This window comes from Salmo salar, chromosome ssa25 (genome assembly GCF_905237065.1).
Source record: "Salmo salar chromosome ssa25, Ssal_v3.1, whole genome shotgun sequence".
Taxonomy (NCBI): domain Eukaryota; kingdom Metazoa; phylum Chordata; class Actinopteri; order Salmoniformes; family Salmonidae; genus Salmo; species Salmo salar.
The window spans coordinates 53790896-53808731 of record NC_059466.1 but is presented as its reverse complement, the minus strand read 5'-3'; the positions used below and the strand labels follow the sequence as shown (position 1 = coordinate 53808731).

At 47.5% G+C, this 17836-nt stretch overlaps 1 protein-coding gene and 1 non-coding gene across 3 annotated transcripts in view; both read left to right on the top strand.

Moving 5' to 3' along the window:
- LOC106586949 (protein FAM126B) overlaps positions 1-17836 on the top strand; it is a 144258-nt gene that overhangs the window by 60211 nt on the left and 66211 nt on the right. For both annotated transcript variants that reach the window (XM_045707907.1, XM_045707906.1), the window contains 2 exons: positions 9343-9409; positions 14658-14759. In XM_045707907.1, coding sequence (XP_045563863.1) covers positions 9356-9409; positions 14658-14759 — 156 coding nt within the window. In that variant the 5' untranslated portion in view covers positions 9343-9355. The remainder of the gene's footprint in view (positions 1-9342; positions 9410-14657; positions 14760-17836) is intronic.
- On the top strand, positions 15111-15186 carry trnaa-ugc (transfer RNA alanine (anticodon UGC)). Its single transcript has one exon. It is a non-coding gene; the product is annotated as a tRNA-Ala (tRNA).

Below are 17836 nucleotides of genomic sequence, written 5' to 3'. Positions count from 1 at the left end.
TAGCAGACCGGGTATGGTAACGTAGCAACCACCTAGCAGACCGGGTATGGTAACGTAGCAACAACCTAGCAGACCGGGTATGGTAACGTAGCAACCACCCAGCAGACCGGGTATGGTAACATAGCAACCACCTAGCAGACCGGGTATGGTAACATAGCAACCACCTAGCAGACCGGGTATGGTAACGTAGCAACCACCTAGCAGACCGGGTATGGTGACGTAGCAACCACCTAGCAGACCGGGTATGGTAACGTAGCAACCACCTAGCAGACCGGGTATGGTAACGTAGCAACCACCTAGCAGACCGGGTATGGTGACGTAGCAACCACCTAGCAGACCGGGTATGGTAACGTAGCAACCACCTAGCAGACCGGGTATGGTGACGTAGCAACCACCTAGCAGACCGGGTATGGTGACGTAGCAACCACCTAGCAGACCGGGTATGGTGACGTAGCAACCACCTAGCAGACCGGGTATGGTAACGTAGCAACCACCTAGCAGACCAGGTATGGTGATGTAGCAACCACCTAGCGGACCGGGTATGGTGACGTAGCAACCACCTAGCGGACCGGGTATGGTGACGTAGCAACCACCTAGCAGACTGGGTATGGTGACGTAGCAACCACCTAGCAGACCGGGTATGGTAACGTAGCAACCACCTAGCAGACCGGGTATGGTGACGTAGCAACCACCTAGCAGACCGGGTATGGTGACGTAGCAACCACCTAGCAGACCGGGTATGGTGACGTAGCAACCACCTAGCAGACCGGGTATGGTGACGTAGCAACCACCTAGCAGACTGGGTATGGTGACGTAGCAACCAGACTACAGAGGGAGTTTACCCAAAAGGCCTTTGTAGATGAACACATACACATGTATCTTTCTGCGCATATAAAGTGAGGTCCAACTTATCATTTGGTACAAGGTGCAATGGTGGGTGAGTGACTTGGCATCTGTAATAAAGCACAAGGATGCATGATAAACAGACTGCAATCTCCTATAAGACGGAGGAGGTTGCATGATAAACAGAGTCTTGTCTCTGTAAGATGGAGGAAGCTGCATGCATATCCTGTCTGGGAACCTGGGACGTTTGCGTCCCACCCTAGTCAACAGCCAGTGGAATCGCGTCGCGCGAAATACAAATCCCTCATAAATGCTATAACTTCAATTTCTCAAACATATGACTATTTTACACCATTTTATAGATACACTTCTCCTGAATCGAACCACGTTGTCCGATTTCAAAAAGGCTTTACAGCAAACGCAAAACATTCGATTGTTAGGAGAGTACCCAGCCAAAAATAATCACACTGCCATTTTCAAAGCAACTAGATGCATCACAAATACCCAAAACACAGATAAATGCAGCACTAACCTTTGACAATCTTCATCAGATGACACTCCTAGGACATCATGTTACACAATACATGCATTTTTTGTTCGATAAAGTTCATATTTATATATAAAAACAGCATTTTACATCGGCGCGTGACGTTCAGAAAATGTTTCCCCTCAAATGCTTCTGGTGAACAGCGCTACAATTTACTAAATTACTATTCGAAAACATTTTAAAAATGTAATATTGTCATTCAAAGAATTATAGATTAACATCTCGTGAACGCAACCGCATTGCCAGATTTAAAAATAACTTTACTGGGAAATCGCACTTTGTAATAAACGAGGTGCTATGCCCAGAAAAATAGGCTAGGCGATACAGGTTAGCGCCATCTTGGAACCATCTAAAATCAAATATACTATTGTAAATATTCCCTTACCTTTGATTATCTTCATCAGAAGGCACTTCCAGGAATCCCAGGTCCACAACAAATGTAGTTTTGTTCGAAAAAGTTAATAATTTATGTCCCAATAGCTCCTTCTTGTTAGCGCGTTCCGAAGGCTACTCATAATGTACTGAAGCGCGCCGGACTTGTCGTCACGAATGTGCAAAAAATATATATTTACGTTCGTTCAAACATGTCAAACGTTGTATAACATAAATCTTTAGGGCCTTTTTCAATCAGAGCTTCAATAATATTCAAGGCGGACGATTGCATTGTCTTACTAAACGTTTCGGAATGAAAGGGTACCCATGGGCGCCCGCGTCATAGTAGTAATGGCCCTCCCCCTATGACCAACCTCCCAGGCCTCTCGTTCGGTCAGTTTCTACCTAAATGAATCCTAACTCACGGTGTGTTTCATAGGCAAAGTGTTGAAGGTGATTCCACAAATCAGATTTCCACTTCCTGTATGGAATCTTCTCAGGTTTTGGCCTGCCATATGAGTTCTGTTATACTCACAGACACCATTCAAACAGTTTTAGAAACTTTAGGGTGTTTTCTATCCATATCTACTAATTATATGCATATTCTAGTTACTGGGCAGGAGTAGTAACCAGATTAAATCGGGTACGTTTTTTTATCCGGCCGTGCAAATACTGCCCCCTAGCCCCAACAGGATATACAACAAGTCACCATAATCAATTACAGAGAGAGAAGTGGCCTAAACAAGCTTCTAGCCATAAGCGGGAAGCAAGCCTTATTACGAAAATAAAAACCCAATTTCAATTTAAGCTTCCTCACAAGATTATCCACATGAACTTTTAAAGGACAACTTGTCATCCAACCATATATCTTGGTATTTGGAGGATGACTCTTTTTCAATGGATAAACCACCAGATGTGACAATGCAAACCTTCTCTGGCAGAGTTCTTGCTCTGGTAAAGGTCATGAATTTAGTTGTTTGTACATTCAAGACCAGTTTGAGACCATAAAGGGAGGCCTGCAGTGACTGAAAAGCAGTCTGGAGCTCTTCAACAGCCTGAACCAGAGAAGGAGCCCATGAATATATGACTGTATCATCTGCATATAGATGTAACTTTATTGGTTGCATCCCATTTCCCAAATCATTAATAAACATTGAGAACAACACAGGAGCTAAAATGGAACCCTGGGGGACACCTCTATTAATCTCTAGAAAGATAGACTTGTGATTGTCAGTGTATACACATTGTGTTCTGTCAGAAAGTAGCTAGCTATAGCAAGCAGCTTTTTAATTTTTTATTTCACCTTTATTTAACCAGGTAGGCAAGTTGAGAACAAGTTCTCATTTACAGCTGCGACCTGGCCAAGATAAAGCAAAGCAGTTCGACAACATACATCAACACAGAGTTACACATGGAATAAAACATAGTCAATAATACAGTAGAAAAATAAGTCTATATACAATGTGTGTAAATGAGGTGAGATAAGGGAGGTAAAGGCAATAAAAAGGTCATGGTGGCAAAGTAAATACAATATAGCAAGTAAAACACTGGAATGGTAGATTTGTAGTGGAAGAAAGTGCAAAGTAGAAATAGAAATAATGGGGTGCAAAGGAGCAAAATAAATACAGTAGGGGAAGAGGTAGTTGTTTGGGCTAAATTATAGATGGGCTATGTACAGGTTGGGCCGTTTCCATATGAATTACATCCGTAGAAACAAGACAGAACAACCAACTAGTTAACTCTATATAGTCAGCTATTTCCGTGAGACCGAGTCATTCAAGCTCCACTGCTGATGTGCTCACCTGTACCAACAAGGACTTGCTGATCCCCACGTTTCACAGCATCAAACATCCACAACACCTGTCTGCTGTTTAGTTATTTCACTCACCTTCAGATCATCTCTTTTCAAAGTGCAAGGCTGTGTCTGTATCACCAGCCAACGTAGAGAAAGCCTCTCACTGTGAAAGGTCATGTCTGTATCCCCAGCCAACGTAGAGAAAGCCTCTCACTGTGAAAGGTCATGTCCGTATCCCCAGCCAACGTAGAGAAAGCCTCTCACTGTGAAAGGTCATGTCCGTATCCCCAGCCAACGTAGAGAAAGCCTCTCACTGTGAAAGGTCATGTCCGTATCCCCAGCCAACGTAGAGAAAGCCTCTCACTGTGAAAGGTCATGTCCGTATCCCCAGCCAACGTAGAGAAAGCCTCTCACTGTGAAAGGTCATGTCTGTATCCCCAGCCAACGTAGAAAGCCTCTCACTGTGAAAGGTCATGTCCGTATCCCCAGCCAACGTAGAGAAAGCCTCTCACTGTGAAAGGTCATGTCTGTATCTCAGCCAACGTAGAGAAAGCCTCTCACTGTGAAAGGTCATGTCCGTATCCCCAGCCAACGTAGAGAAAGCCTCTCACTGTGAAAGGTCATGTCCGTATCCCCAGCCAACGTAGAGAAAGCCTCTCACTGTGAAAGGTCATGTCCGTATCCCCAGCCAACGTAGAGAAAGCCTCTCACTGTGAAAGGTCATGTCCGTATCCCCAGCCAACGTAGAAAAGCCTCTCACTGTGAAAGGTCATGTCCGTATCCCCAGCCAACGTAGAGAAAGCCTCTCACTGTGAAAGGTCATGTCTGTATCCCCAGCCAACGTGAGAAAGCCTCTCACTGTGAAAGGTCATGTCTGTATCCCCAGCCAACGTAGAGAAAGCCTCTCACTGTGAAAGGTCATGTCTGTATCCCCAGCCAACGTAGAGAAAGCCTCTCACTGTGAAAGGTCATGTCTGTATCCCCAGCCAACGTAGAGAAAGCCTCTCACTGTGAAAGGTCATGTCTGTATCCCCAGCCAACGTGAGAAAGCCTCTCACTGTGAAAGGTCATGTCTGTATCCCCAGCCAACGTAGAAAGCCTCTCACTGTGAAAGGTCATGTCTGTATCCCCAGCCAACGTAGAGAAAGCCTCTCACTGTGAAAGGTCATGTCTGTATCCCCAGCCAACGTAGAGAAAGCCTCTCACTGTGAAAGGTCATGTCCGTATCCCCAGCCAACGTAGAAAGCCTCTCACTGTGAAAGGTCATGTCCGTATCCCCAGCCAACGTAGAGAAAGCCTCTCACTGTGAAAGGTCATGTCCGTATCCCCAGCCAACGTAGAAAGCCTCTCACTGTGAAAGGTCATGTCCGTATCCCCAGCCAACGTGAGAAAGCCTCTCACTGTGAAAGGTCATGTCCGTATCCCCAGCCAACGTAGAAAGCCTCTCACTGTGAAAGGTCATGTCCGTATCCCCAGCCAACGTAGAAAGCCTCTCACTGTGAAAGGTCATGTCCGTATCCCCAGCCAACGTAGAGAAAGCCTCTCACTGTGAAAGGTCATGTCCGTATCCCCAGCCAACGTAGAAAGCCTCTCACTGTGAAAGGTCATGTCCGTATCCCCAGCCAACGTAGAGAAAGCCTCTCACTGTGAAAGGTCATGTCCGTATCCCCAGCCAACGTAGAAAGCCTCTCACTGTGAAAGGTCATGTCCGTATCCCCAGCCAACGTAGAAAGCCTCTCACTGTGAAAGGTCATGTCCGTATCCCCAGCCAACGTAGAAAGCCTCTCACTGTGAAAGGTCATGTCCGTATCCCCAGCCAACGTGAGAAAGCCTCTCACTGTGAAAGGTCATGTCTGTATCCCCAGCCAACGTAGAAAGCCTCTCACTGTGAAAGGTCATGTCTGTATCCCCAGCCAACGTGAGAAAGCCTCTCACTGTGAAAGGTCATGTCTGTATCCCCAGCCAACGTAGAAAGCCTCTCACTGTGAAAGGTCATGTCTGTATCCCCAGCCAACGTTAGAAAGCCTCTCACTGTGAAAGGTCATGTCTGTATCCCCAGCCAACGTGAGAAAGCCTCTCACTGTGAAAGGTCATGTCCGTATCCCCAGCCAACGTAGAAAAGCCTCTCACTGTGAAAGGTCATGTCCGTATCCCCAGCCAACGTAGAAAGCCTCTCACTGTGAAAGGTCATGTCCGTATCCCCAGCCAACGTAGAGAAAGCCTCTCACTGTGAAAGGTCATGTCTGTATCCCCAGTCAACGTTTAGAAAGCCTCTCACTGTGAAAGGTCATGTCCGTATCCCCAGCCAACGTAGAAAGCCTCTCACTGTGAAAGGTCATGTCCGTATCCCCAGCCAACGTGAGAAAGCCTCTCACTGTGAAAGGTCATGTCCGTATCCCCAGCCAACGTGAGAAAGCCTCTCACTGTGAAAGGTCATGTCCGTATCCCCAGCCAACGTAGAGAAAGCCTCTCACTGTGAAAGGTCATGTCCGTATCCCCAGCCAACGTAGAAAGCCTCTCACTGTGAAAGGTCATGTCCGTATCCCCAGCCAACGTAGAAAGCCTCTCACTGTGAAAGGTCATGTCTGTATCCCCAGCCAACGTAGAGAAAGCCTCTCACTGTGAAAGGTCATGTCTGTATCCCCAGCCAACGTAAGAAAGCCTCTCACTGTGAAAGGTCATGTCTGTATCCCCAGCCAACGTAGAGAAAGCCTCTCACTGTGAAAGGTCATGTCTGTATCCCCAGCCAACGTAGAAAGCCTCTCACTGTGAAAGGTCATGTCTGTATCCCCAGCCAACGTAGAAAGCCTCTCACTGTGAAAGGTCATGTCTGTATCCCCAGCCAACGTGAGAAAGCCTCTCACTGTGAAAGGTCATGTCTGTATCCCCAGCCAACGTGAGAAAGCCTCTCACTGTGAAAGGTCATGTCTGTATCCCCAGCCAACGTGAGAAAGCCTCTCACTGTGAAAGGTCATGTCTGTATCCCCAGCCAACGTGAGAAAGCCTCTCACTGTGAAAGGTCATGTCTGTATCCCCAGCCAACGTGAGAAAGCCTCTCACTGTGAAAGGTCATGTCTGTATCCCCAGCCAACGTAGAAAGCCTCTCACTGTGAAAGGTCATGTCTGTATCCCCAGCCAACGTAGAAAGCCTCTCACTGTGAAAGGTCATGTCTGTATCCCCAGCCAACGTAGAGAAAGCCTCTCACTGTGAAAGGTCATGTCTGTATCCCCAGCCAACGTAGAGAAAGCCTCTCACTGTGAAAGGTCATGTCTGTATCCCCAGCCAACGTAGAGAAAGCCTCTCACTGTGAAAGGTCATGTCTGTATCCCCAGTCAACGTTTAGAAAGCCTCTCACTGTGAAAGGTCATGTCCGTATCCCCAGCCAACGTAGAAAGCCTCTCACTGTGAAAGGTCATGTCCGTATCCCCAGCCAACGTAGAAAGCCTCTCACTGTGAAAGGTCATGTCCGTATCCCCAGCCAACGTGAGAAAGCCTCTCACTGTGAAAGGTCATGTCCGTATCCCCAGCCAACGTAGAGAAAGCCTCTCACTGTGAAAGGTCATGTCTGTATCCCCAGTCAACGTTTAGAAAGCCTCTCACTGTGAAAGGTCATGTCCGTATCCCCAGCCAACGTAGAGAAAGCCTCTCACTGTGAAAGGTCATGTCCGTATCCCCAGCCAACGTAGAGAAAGCCTCTCACTGTGAAAGGTCATGTCCGTATCCCCAGCCAACGTAGAAAGCCTCTCACTGTGAAAGGTCATGTCCGTATCCCCAGCCAACGTAGAGAAAGCCTCTCACTGTGAAAGGTCATGTCCGTATCCCCAGCCAACGTAGAGAAAGCCTCTCACTGTGAAAGGTCATGTCTGTATCCCCAGCCAACGTAGAGAAAGCCTCTCACTGTGAAAGGTCATGTCTGTATCCCCAGCCAACGTAGAGAAAGCCTCTCACTGTGAAAGGTCATGTCTGTATCCCCAGCCAACGTAGAAAGCCTCTCACTGTGAAAGGTCATGTCTGTATCCCCAGCCAACGTAGAAAGCCTCTCACTGTGAAAGGTCATGTCTGTATCCCCAGCCAACGTAGAAAGCCTCTCACTGTGAAAGGTCATGTCTGTATCCCCAGCCAACGTAGAGAAGCCTCTCACTGTGAAAGGTCATGTCTGTATCCCCAGCCAACGTAGAGAAAGCCTCTCACTGTGAAAGGTCATGTCTGTATCCCCAGCCAACGTAGAAAGCCTCTCACTGTGAAAGGTCATGTCTGTATCCCCAGCCAACGTAGAAAGCCTCTCACTGTGAAAGGTCATGTCTGTATCCCCAGCCAACGTGAGAAAGCCTCTCACTGTGAAAGGTCATGTCCGTATCCCCAGCCAACGTAGAAAGCCTCTCACTGTGAAAGGTCATGTCCGTATCCCCAGCCAACGTGAGAAAGCCTCTCACTGTGAAAGGTCATGTCTGTATCCCCAGCCAACGTAGAAAGCCTCTCACTGTGAAAGGTCATGTCTGTATCCCCAGCCAACGTGAGAAAGCCTCTCACTGTGAAAGGTCATGTCTGTATCCCCAGCCAACGTAGAAAGCCTCTCACTGTGAAAGGTCATGTCTGTATCCCCAGCCAACGTGAGAAAGCCTCTCACTGTGAAAGGTCATGTCTGTATCCCCAGCCAACGTAGAAAGCCTCTCACTGTGAAAGGTCATGTCTGTATCCCCAGCCAACGTAGAAAGCCTCTCACTGTGAAAGGTCATGTCTGTATCCCCAGTCAACGTTTAGAAAGCCTCTCACTGTGAAAGGTCATGTCCGTATCCCCAGCCAACGTAGAGAAAGCCTCTCACTGTGAAAGGTCATGTCCGTATCCCCAGCCAACGTAGAAAGCCTCTCACTGTGAAAGGTCATGTCCGTATCCCCAGCCAACGTAGAAAGCCTCTCACTGTGAAAGGTCATGTCCGTATCCCCAGCCAACGTAGAGAAAGCCTCTCACTGTGAAAGGTCATGTCCGTATCCCCAGCCAACGTAGAGAAAGCCTCTCACTGTGAAAGGTCATGTCCGTATCCCCAGCCAACGTAGAGAAAGCCTCTCACTGTGAAAGGTCATGTCTGCCTCGGCGATGTCATTTTGAGTAATGAAGTCAAATGACAGCATACACGCGAACACCACAACAGAACACCACAACAGAACACCACAACAGAACACCACAACAGAACACCACAACAGAACACCACAACAGAACACCACAACACAACAGAACACCACAACACCACACCACAACAGAACACCACACCACAACACCACACCACAACACCACACCACCACACCACAACACCACACCACAACACCACAACACCACACCACAACACCACAACATAACAGAACACCAGAACAGAACACCAGAACAGAACACCACAACAGAACACCACAACACCACAACAGAATACCACAACAGAATACCACAACAGAATACCACAACAGAACACCACAACAGAATACCACAACAGAATACCACAACAGAATACCACAACACCACAACAGAATACCACAACACCACAACAGAATACCACAACAGAATACCACAACACCACAACAGGTTGTAAGCAAGTTGATTATGCGATATTGACACAGATATTGTTAGTAAAACAAGTCTGTTAACAGTTCTAATGAGTTAACATGTTCTCTCTTTCCCCTCTCCCCTCCTCTCTCCCTTCTTCCCTCTCCTATCACTTTCCTCTCTTCCCTCTCTCCCCCCTCTCCTCTCTCCTCTCTCCTCTCTCTCTTTCTCTTCCCTCTCTCTTGCTCTAGGTGTGTGAGGAAGATGCTGGGCTCAGAGCAGGGAGGAGTGGTGGAGGAATGGCTGTCAGAATTCAAGGTGGGTCACAGACCTCTAGTTACATGGAACAATATTTATATACACACAGGCTTCCTCCTGTCTCTCTACTGACCCTTACTGGCCTGGCAGTACAGAGGGTGAAGGCTGCTTCCTGTCTCTCTCTCTCTACTGACCCTTACTGGCCTGGCAGTACAGAGGGTGAAGGCTGCTTCCTGTCTCTCTACTGACCCTTACTGGCCTGGCAGTACAGAGGGTGAAGGCTGCTTCCTGTCTCTCTCTCTCTACTGACCCTTACTGGCCTGGCAGTACAGAGGGTGAAGGCTGCTTCCTGTCTCTCTACTGACCCTTACTGGCCTGGCAGTACAGAGGGTGAAGGCTGCTTCCTGTCTCTCTACTGACCCTTACTGGCCTGGCAGTACAGAGGGTGATGGCTGCTTGCTGTCTCTCTACTGGCCTGGCAGTACAGAGGGTGAAGGCTGCTTCCTGTCTCTCTACTGGCCTGGCAGTACAGAGGGTGAAGGCTGCTTCCTGTCTCTCTACTGGCCTGGCAGTACAGAGGGTGAAGGCTGCTTCCTGTCTCTCTACTGGCCTGGCAGTACAGAGGGTGAAGGCTGCTTCCTGTCTCTCTACTGGCCTGGCAGTACAGAGGGTGAAGGCTGCTTCCTGTCTCTCTACTGGCCTGGCAGTACAGAGGGTGAAGGCTGCTTCCTGTCTCTCTACTGGCCTGGCAGTACAGAGGGTGAAGGCTGCTTCCTGTCTCTCTACTGGCCTGGCAGTACAGAGGGTGAAGGCTGCTTCCTGTCTCTCTACTGGCCCTTACTGGCCTGGCAGTACAGAGGGTGAAGGCTGCTTCCTGTCTCTCTCTCTACTGACCCTTACTGGCCTGGCAGTACAGAGGGTGAAGGCTGCTTCCTGTCTCTCTTACTGACCCTTACTGGCCTGGCAGTACAGAGGGTGATGGCTGCTTGCTGTCTCTCTGACACTGGCCTGGCAGTACAGAGGGTGAAGGCTGCTTCCTGTCTCTCTACTGGCCTGGCAGTACAGAGGGTGAAGGCTGCTTCCTGTCTCTCTACTGGCCTGGCAGTACAGAGGGTGAAGGCTGCTTCCTGTCTCTCTACTGGCCTGGCAGTACAGAGGGTGAAGGCTGCTTCCTGTCTCTCTACTGGCCTGGCAGTACAGAGGGTGAAGGCTGCTTCCTGTCTCTCTACTGGCCTGGCAGTACAGAGGGTGAAGGCTGCTTCCTGTCTCTCTACTGGCCTGGCAGTACAGAGGGTGAAGGCTGCTTCCTGTCTCTCTACTGCCTGCCTGGCAGTACAGAGGGTGAAGGCTGCTTCCTGTCTCTCTCTCTCTACTGACCCTTACTGGCCTGGCAGTACAGAGGGTGAAGGCTGCTTCCTGTCTCTCTACTGACCCTTACTGGCCTGGCAGTACAGAGGGTGATGGCTGCTTGCTGTCTCTCTACTGGCCTGGCAGTACAGAGGGTGATGGCTGCTTCCTGTCTCTCTACTGGCCTGGCAGTACAGAGGGTGAAGGCTGCTTCCTGTCTCTCTACTGGCCTGGCAGTACAGAGGGTGAAGGCTGCTTCCTGTCTCTCTACTGGCCTGGCAGTACAGAGGGTGAAGGCTGCTTCCTGTCTCTCTACTGGCCTGGCAGTACAGAGGGTGAAGGCTGCTTCCTGTCTCTCTACTGGCCTGGCAGTACAGAGGGTGAAGGCTGCTTCCTGTCTCTCTCTCTCTAACCTTACTGGCCTGGCAGTACAGAGGGTGAAGGCTGCTTCCTGTCTCTCTACTGACCCTTACTGGCCTGGCAGTACAGAGGGTGAAGGCTGCTTCCTGTCTCTCTACTGGCCTGGCAGTACAGAGGGTGAAGGCTGCTTCCTGTCTCTCTCTACTGACCCTACTGGCCTGGCAGTGCAGAGGGTGAAGGCTGCTTCCTGTCTCTCTACTGCCCTTCTGGCCTGGCAGTACAGAGGGTGAAGGCTGCTTCCTGTCTCTCTACTGCCCTTACTGGCCTGGCAGTACAGAGGGTGAAGGCTGCTTCCTGTCTCTCTCTCTGTCTGTCTCTACACACCGAACATTCTGATTGACATATGTGTTTTTCTGTTGCTCATTAGGAAAACTAGATTTCAGTCTTGGAGGTGTTTCCTGACCGATTCTGCGTGTGCTTTGATTCTGCTTGTCCCCATGAGCCACAGAATCAATCGAAGATAACTCAAGAAATGTGTCATTAATTATGATGTTTTTGCTGAGGATGTTTTAGTTGAGCAGTTTGACATCTGAGGTGTTTGATGCCGTATTTCTCAAGTTAAAACATGTGTGATGATTTGTTGTCTTACGGAAACAGTTGGAGCTGCTGAACATGTCTGTCTGATATCGGATAGAGAGCAATCACCGCAGCTGTCCATGTTAGTGGGCAAATGGACATTTACCTGTTGTGATACACAGATGTTCCAGTCTCTGTTTTAGACCAGCCTTTATGACCAGAATTATCCTGTTGCTATAGTTACACTCGCGTTGGACACTAGAATAACTTCCTGACTCTTATTGATGACACGGTGGCGTTTTCAAAAAGGATTTGTTGCTTTTTAAAGGCTGTCGCTCTTTCAGCTCGATTACGCTAGGAACTCGTGACAACTGGACTACACTTCTACTGTTTCCATTTCCCCAGACTACCCTAACTATCTGTTTCTATTTCTCCAGACTACCCTAACGATCTGTTTCTATTTTTCCAGACTACCCTAACGATCTGTTTCTATTTTTCCAGACTACCCTAACGATCTGTTTCTATTTCTCCAGACTACCCTAACGATCTGTTTCTATTTCTCCAGACTACCCTAACTATCTGTTTCTATTTCTCCAGACTACCCTAACTATCTGTTTCTATTTCTCCAGACTACCCTAACTATCTGTTTCTATTTCTCCAGACTACCCTAACGATCTGTTTCTATTTCTCCAGACTACCCTAACGATCTGTTTCTATTTCTCCAGACTACCCTAACGATCTGTTTCTATTTCTCCAGACTACCCTAACGATCTGTTTCTATTTCTCCAGACTACCCTAACGATCTGTTTCTATTTCTCCAGACTACCCTAACGATCTGTTTCTATTTCTCCAGACTACCCTAACGATCTGTTTCTATTTCTCCAGACTACCCTAACGATCTGTTTCTATTTCTCCAGACTACCCTAACGATCTGTTTCTATTTCCCCAGACTACCCTAACGATCTGTTTCTATTTCTCCAGACTACCCTAACGATCTGTTTCTATTTCTCCAGACTACCCTAACGATCTGTTTCTATTTTTCCAGACTACCCTAACGATCTGTTTCTATTTCTCCAGACTACCCTAACGATCTGTTTCTATTTCTCCAGACTACCCTAACGATCGGTTTCTATTTCTCCAGACTACCCTAACGATCTGTTTCTATTTCTCCAGACTACCCTAACGATCTGTTTCTATTTCTCCAGACTACCCTAACGATCTGTTTCTATTTCTCCAGACTACCCTAACGATCTGTTTCTATTTCTCCAGACTACCCTAACTATCTGTTTCTATTTCTCCAGACTACCCTAACGATCTGTTTCTATTTCTCCAGACTACCCTAACTATCTGTTTCTATTTCTCCAGACTACCCTAACTATCTGTTTCTATTTCTCCAGACTACCCTAACTATCTGTTTCTATTTCTCCAGACTACCCTAACGATCTGTTTCTATATCTCCAGACTACCCTAACGATCTGTTTCTATTTCTCCAGACTTAACGATCTGTTTCTATTTCCCCAGACTACCCTAACGATCTGTTTCTATTTCTCCAGACTACCCTAACGATCTGTTTCTATTTCTCCAGACTACCCTAACGATCTGTTTCTATTTTTCCAGACTACCCTAACGATCTGTTTCTATTTCTCCAGACTACCCTAACGATCTGTTTCTATTTCTCCAGACTACCCTAACGATCGGTTTCTATTTCTCCAGACTACCCTAACGATCGGTTTCTATTTCTCCAGACTACCCTAACGATCTGTTTCTATTTCTCCAGACTACCCTAACGATCTGTTTCTATTTCTCCAGACTACCCTAACGATCTGTTTCTATTTCTCCAGACTACCCTAACTATCTGTTTCTATTTCTCCAGACTACCCTAACGATCTGTTTCTATTTCTCCAGACTACCCTAACTATCTGTTTCTATTTCTCCAGACTACCCTAACGATCTGTTTCTATTTCTCCAGACTACCCTAACTATCTGTTTCTATTTCTCCAGACTACCCTAACGATCTGTTTCTATATCTCCAGACTACCCTAACTATCTGTTTCTATATCTCCAGACTACCCTAACTATCTGTTTCTATTTCTCCAGACTACCCTAACTATCTGTTTCCATTTCTCCAGACTACCCTAACTATCTGTTTCTATTTCTCCAGACTACCCTAACGATCTGTTTCTATTTCTCCAGACTACCCTAACTATCTGTTTCTATTTCTCCAGACTACCCTAACTATCTGTTTCTATTTCTCCAGACTACCCTAACGGTCTGTTTCTATTTCTCCAGACTACCCTAACGGTCTGTTTCTATTTCTCCAGACTACCCTAACGGTCTGTTTCTATTTCTCCAGACTACCCTAACGGTCTGTTTCTATTTCTCCAGACTACCCTAACGGTCTGTTTCTATTTCTCCAGACTACCCTAACGGTCTGTTTCTATTTCTCCAGACTACCCTAACTGTCTGTTTCTATTTCTCCAGACTACCCTAACTGTCTGTTTCTATTTCTCCAGACTACCCTAACTATCTGTTTCTATTTCTCCAGACTACCCTAACTATCTGTTTCTATTTCTCCAGACTACCCTAACTGTCTGTTTCTATTTCTCCAGACTACCCTAACTATCTGTTTCTATTTCTCCAGACTACCCTAACTGTCTGTTTCTATTTCTCCAGACTACCCTAACTGTCTGTTTCTATTTCTCCAGACTACCCTAACTGTCTGTTTCCATTTCTCCAGACTACCCTAACGATCTGTTTCTATTTCTCCAGACTACCCTAACGATCTGTTTCTATTTCTCCAGACTACCCTAACGATCTGTTTCTATTTCTCCAGACTACCCTAACTGTCTGTTTCTATTTCTCCAGACTACCCTAACTATCTGTTTCTATTTCTCCAGACTACCCTAACTGTCTGTTTCTATTTCTCCAGTCTACCCTAACTATCTGTTTCTATTTCTCCAGACTACCCTAACGGTCTGTTTCTATTTCTCCAGACTACCCTAACTATCTGTTTCTATTTCTCCAGACTCTACCAGAAACCCACATCTCCACCTATGCAGGCAGCCTTCACCTGAAGAAGTCTCTGGTGCCAGCTCTCTACAGAGTCATCCAGGACACCAGCAGTGAGGTGAGACGGATGCAGACGACAGACTGTTTCCACCCTACCTAGGAAGCAGCGTGGCGTTTCAGGACAGAAAACGACTGACTCAGTCGATTCCCACGGGGGACCAGTACGAAATAGTATGACATAAGAGTGACTGTTATCTGTTGTGACGAGGTGAACGGAGCTGGCAGATCCCCAGCGCTCTGCCAGCGCCTCCCCCCACGCCAGCTGGTCTGCTCTGTCTGTGGAGGACTCAGGACGTAGATTGAAATCCGTGTGGCAGTGCCAGCCTTGTTACCTGGTAACCACCGTGTACCTGTCACTGTCCTGTCATCACCACGCCATGCAGAAGCATCAGGTGGCTAACTAGACACTGGTCCCCTGTGGCTCAGTTGGTAGAGCATGGTGTTTGCAACGCCAGGGTTGTGGGTTCGATTCCCACGGGGGACCAGTACGGAGGGAATTTTTTTTAATGAAATGTATGCATTCACTACTGTAAGTCTCTCTGGATAAGAGCGTCTGCTAAATGACTAAAATGTAAAATGTTGACTACAGGAGACACGGACCGCGTCGACTACGGGAGACACAGACCACGCAAAATCTCCTGAGGGGGAAAAGGTGTGGTCGTGCCCTCTTCCCAGCATGGCTGGTTTTCCCTTCGTAGACCCCGCCACATACGTCTCATGCCTGAGCCGTTGAATTGTGACTCCACTTCGTCTCTGTACTGACGTTTTGCCTGTTTGATTGATTGACTTACGGACGGCGAACCTGCACTGTTTGTATTCAAGCATATTACCGGTCACCTTACCATAGTTAAATGTGGTGGTTCGCACTTTCAGTTTTGCGCAAATGCTACCATTTATCCACGACTTTTGGTTTGGGTAGGTTTTAATCGTCACAGTGGGAACAACATCGTGTCAGTGTATACTGCAAGAAGGCGCCGAAGAACATGGCTGACGTTTTACATTCTCCAATTGTGCAATTTTATTTTTGTTTGCGTTTTGTGTCATTTATTTTTGAACTTATTTCGTACATAATGTTGCTGCTACCGTCTCTTTATCAATGAAAATAACTTCTGGACATCAGAACAGCGATTACTCACCGCGGACTGGAAGAAACTTTTTCCTTTAACGAGTCCGACGAGAAGGATATCCTGCTTTCACTGGAACAGGCCCAGATCCAAGCCTTTTGCGTGAAGAAAAGACGCCAGAAAAGGGGACGCAGAGCGGGGATCCTTCTGAGAATCCGGAGGCGAGCGAGTAAACTCCCAATGCTTTCCATTCTCCTTGCTAACGTGCAATCATTGGAAAATTAAATTGATGACCTACTATTAAGATTATCCTACCAACGGGACATTAAAAACTGCAACATCTTATGTTTCACCGAGACGTGGCTGAACGAAGAAATGGACAATATAGAGTTGGCGGGATTTTCCGTGCACCGGCAGAACAGAGAGGCTACGTCTGGTAAGACGAGGGGTGGGGTCGTGTCTTTTTGTCAATAACTGCTGGTGCGCGATGTCTAATATTAAAGAAGTCTCGAGGTATTGCTCGCCTGAGGTAGAATACCTCATGATAAGCTGTAGACCACACTATCTACCAAGAGAGTTCTCATCTATATTATTCGTAGCCTTTATTTACCACCACAAAACGATGCTGGCACTAAGACCGCTCTCAACCAACTCTATAAGGCCAGAAGCAAAGAAGAAAATGCTCACCCAGAAGCGGCGCTCCTAGTGGCCGGGGACTTTAATGCAGGCAAACTTAAATCAGTTTCACCAAATTTTTACCAGCATGTCACATGTGCAACCAGGGGGGGAAAAATCCACACACAGAGATGCATACAAAGCTCTCCCCTGTCCTCCATTTGGCAAATCTGACCATAATTCTATCCTCCTGATTCCTGCTAACAAGCAAAAACTAAAGCAGGAAGTACCAGTGTCTCGCTCAATACGGAAGTGGTCAGATGACGCGGATGCTAAGCTACAGGACTGTTTTGCTGCACAGACTGGAATATGTTCCGGGATTCATCCAATGGCATTGAGGAATACACCTTCTCAGTCATCGGCTTCATCAATAAGTGATTGATGACGTCTTCCCCATAGTGACTGTATGCACATATCCCAGCCAGAAGCCATGGATTACAGGCAACATCCGCATCGAGCTAAAGGCTAGAGCTGCCGCTTTCAAGGAGCGGGAGACTAATCCGGACGCTTATAAGAAATCCTGCTATGCCCTCAGACGAACCATCAAACAAGCAAAGCGTCAATACAGGATAAAGGTTGAATCCTACTACACCGGCTCTGACGCTCGTCGGATGTGGCAGGGCTTGAAAACTATTACGGACTACAAAGGGAAACCCAGCCGCGAGCTGCCCAGTGACGTGAGCCTACCAGGCGAGGTAAATGCCTTTTTATGCTCGCTTCGAACAGAACACTGAAGCATGCATGAGAGCACCAGCTGTTCTGGATGTCTGTGTGATAACGCTCTTGGTAGCCGATGTGAACACAACCTTTTAAACAGGTCAACATTGCCGCTAGGGCCAGACGGATTACCAGGACGTGTACTCAAAGCCTGCGCGGACCAACGGTCAAGTGTCTTCACTGACATTTTCAACCTCTCCCTGACCGAGTCTGTAATACATACATGTTTCAAGCAGACCACCATAGTCCCTGTGCCCAAGGAAGCGATGGTAACCTGCCTAAATGATTACGGCCCTGTGGCACTCACGTCTGTAGCCATGAAGTGCTTTGAAAAGCTGGTCATGGCTCACATCAACAGCATCCTCCCGGACACCCTAGACCCACTCCAATTCGCATACCGCCCCAACAGATCCACAGATGACCCAATCGCACTCTACACCGCCCTTTCTCACCTGGACAAAAGGAACACCTATGTGAGAATGCTGTTCATTGACTACAGCTCAGCATTTAACACCATAGTGCCCACGAAGCTCATCACTAAGCTAAGGACTCTGGGACTAAACACCTCCCTCTGCAACTGGATCCTGGACTTCCTGATGGGCCACCCCCAGGTGGTAAGAGTAGGCAACAACATGTCTGCCACGCTGATCCTTAATACTGGGGTCCCTCAGGGGTGTGT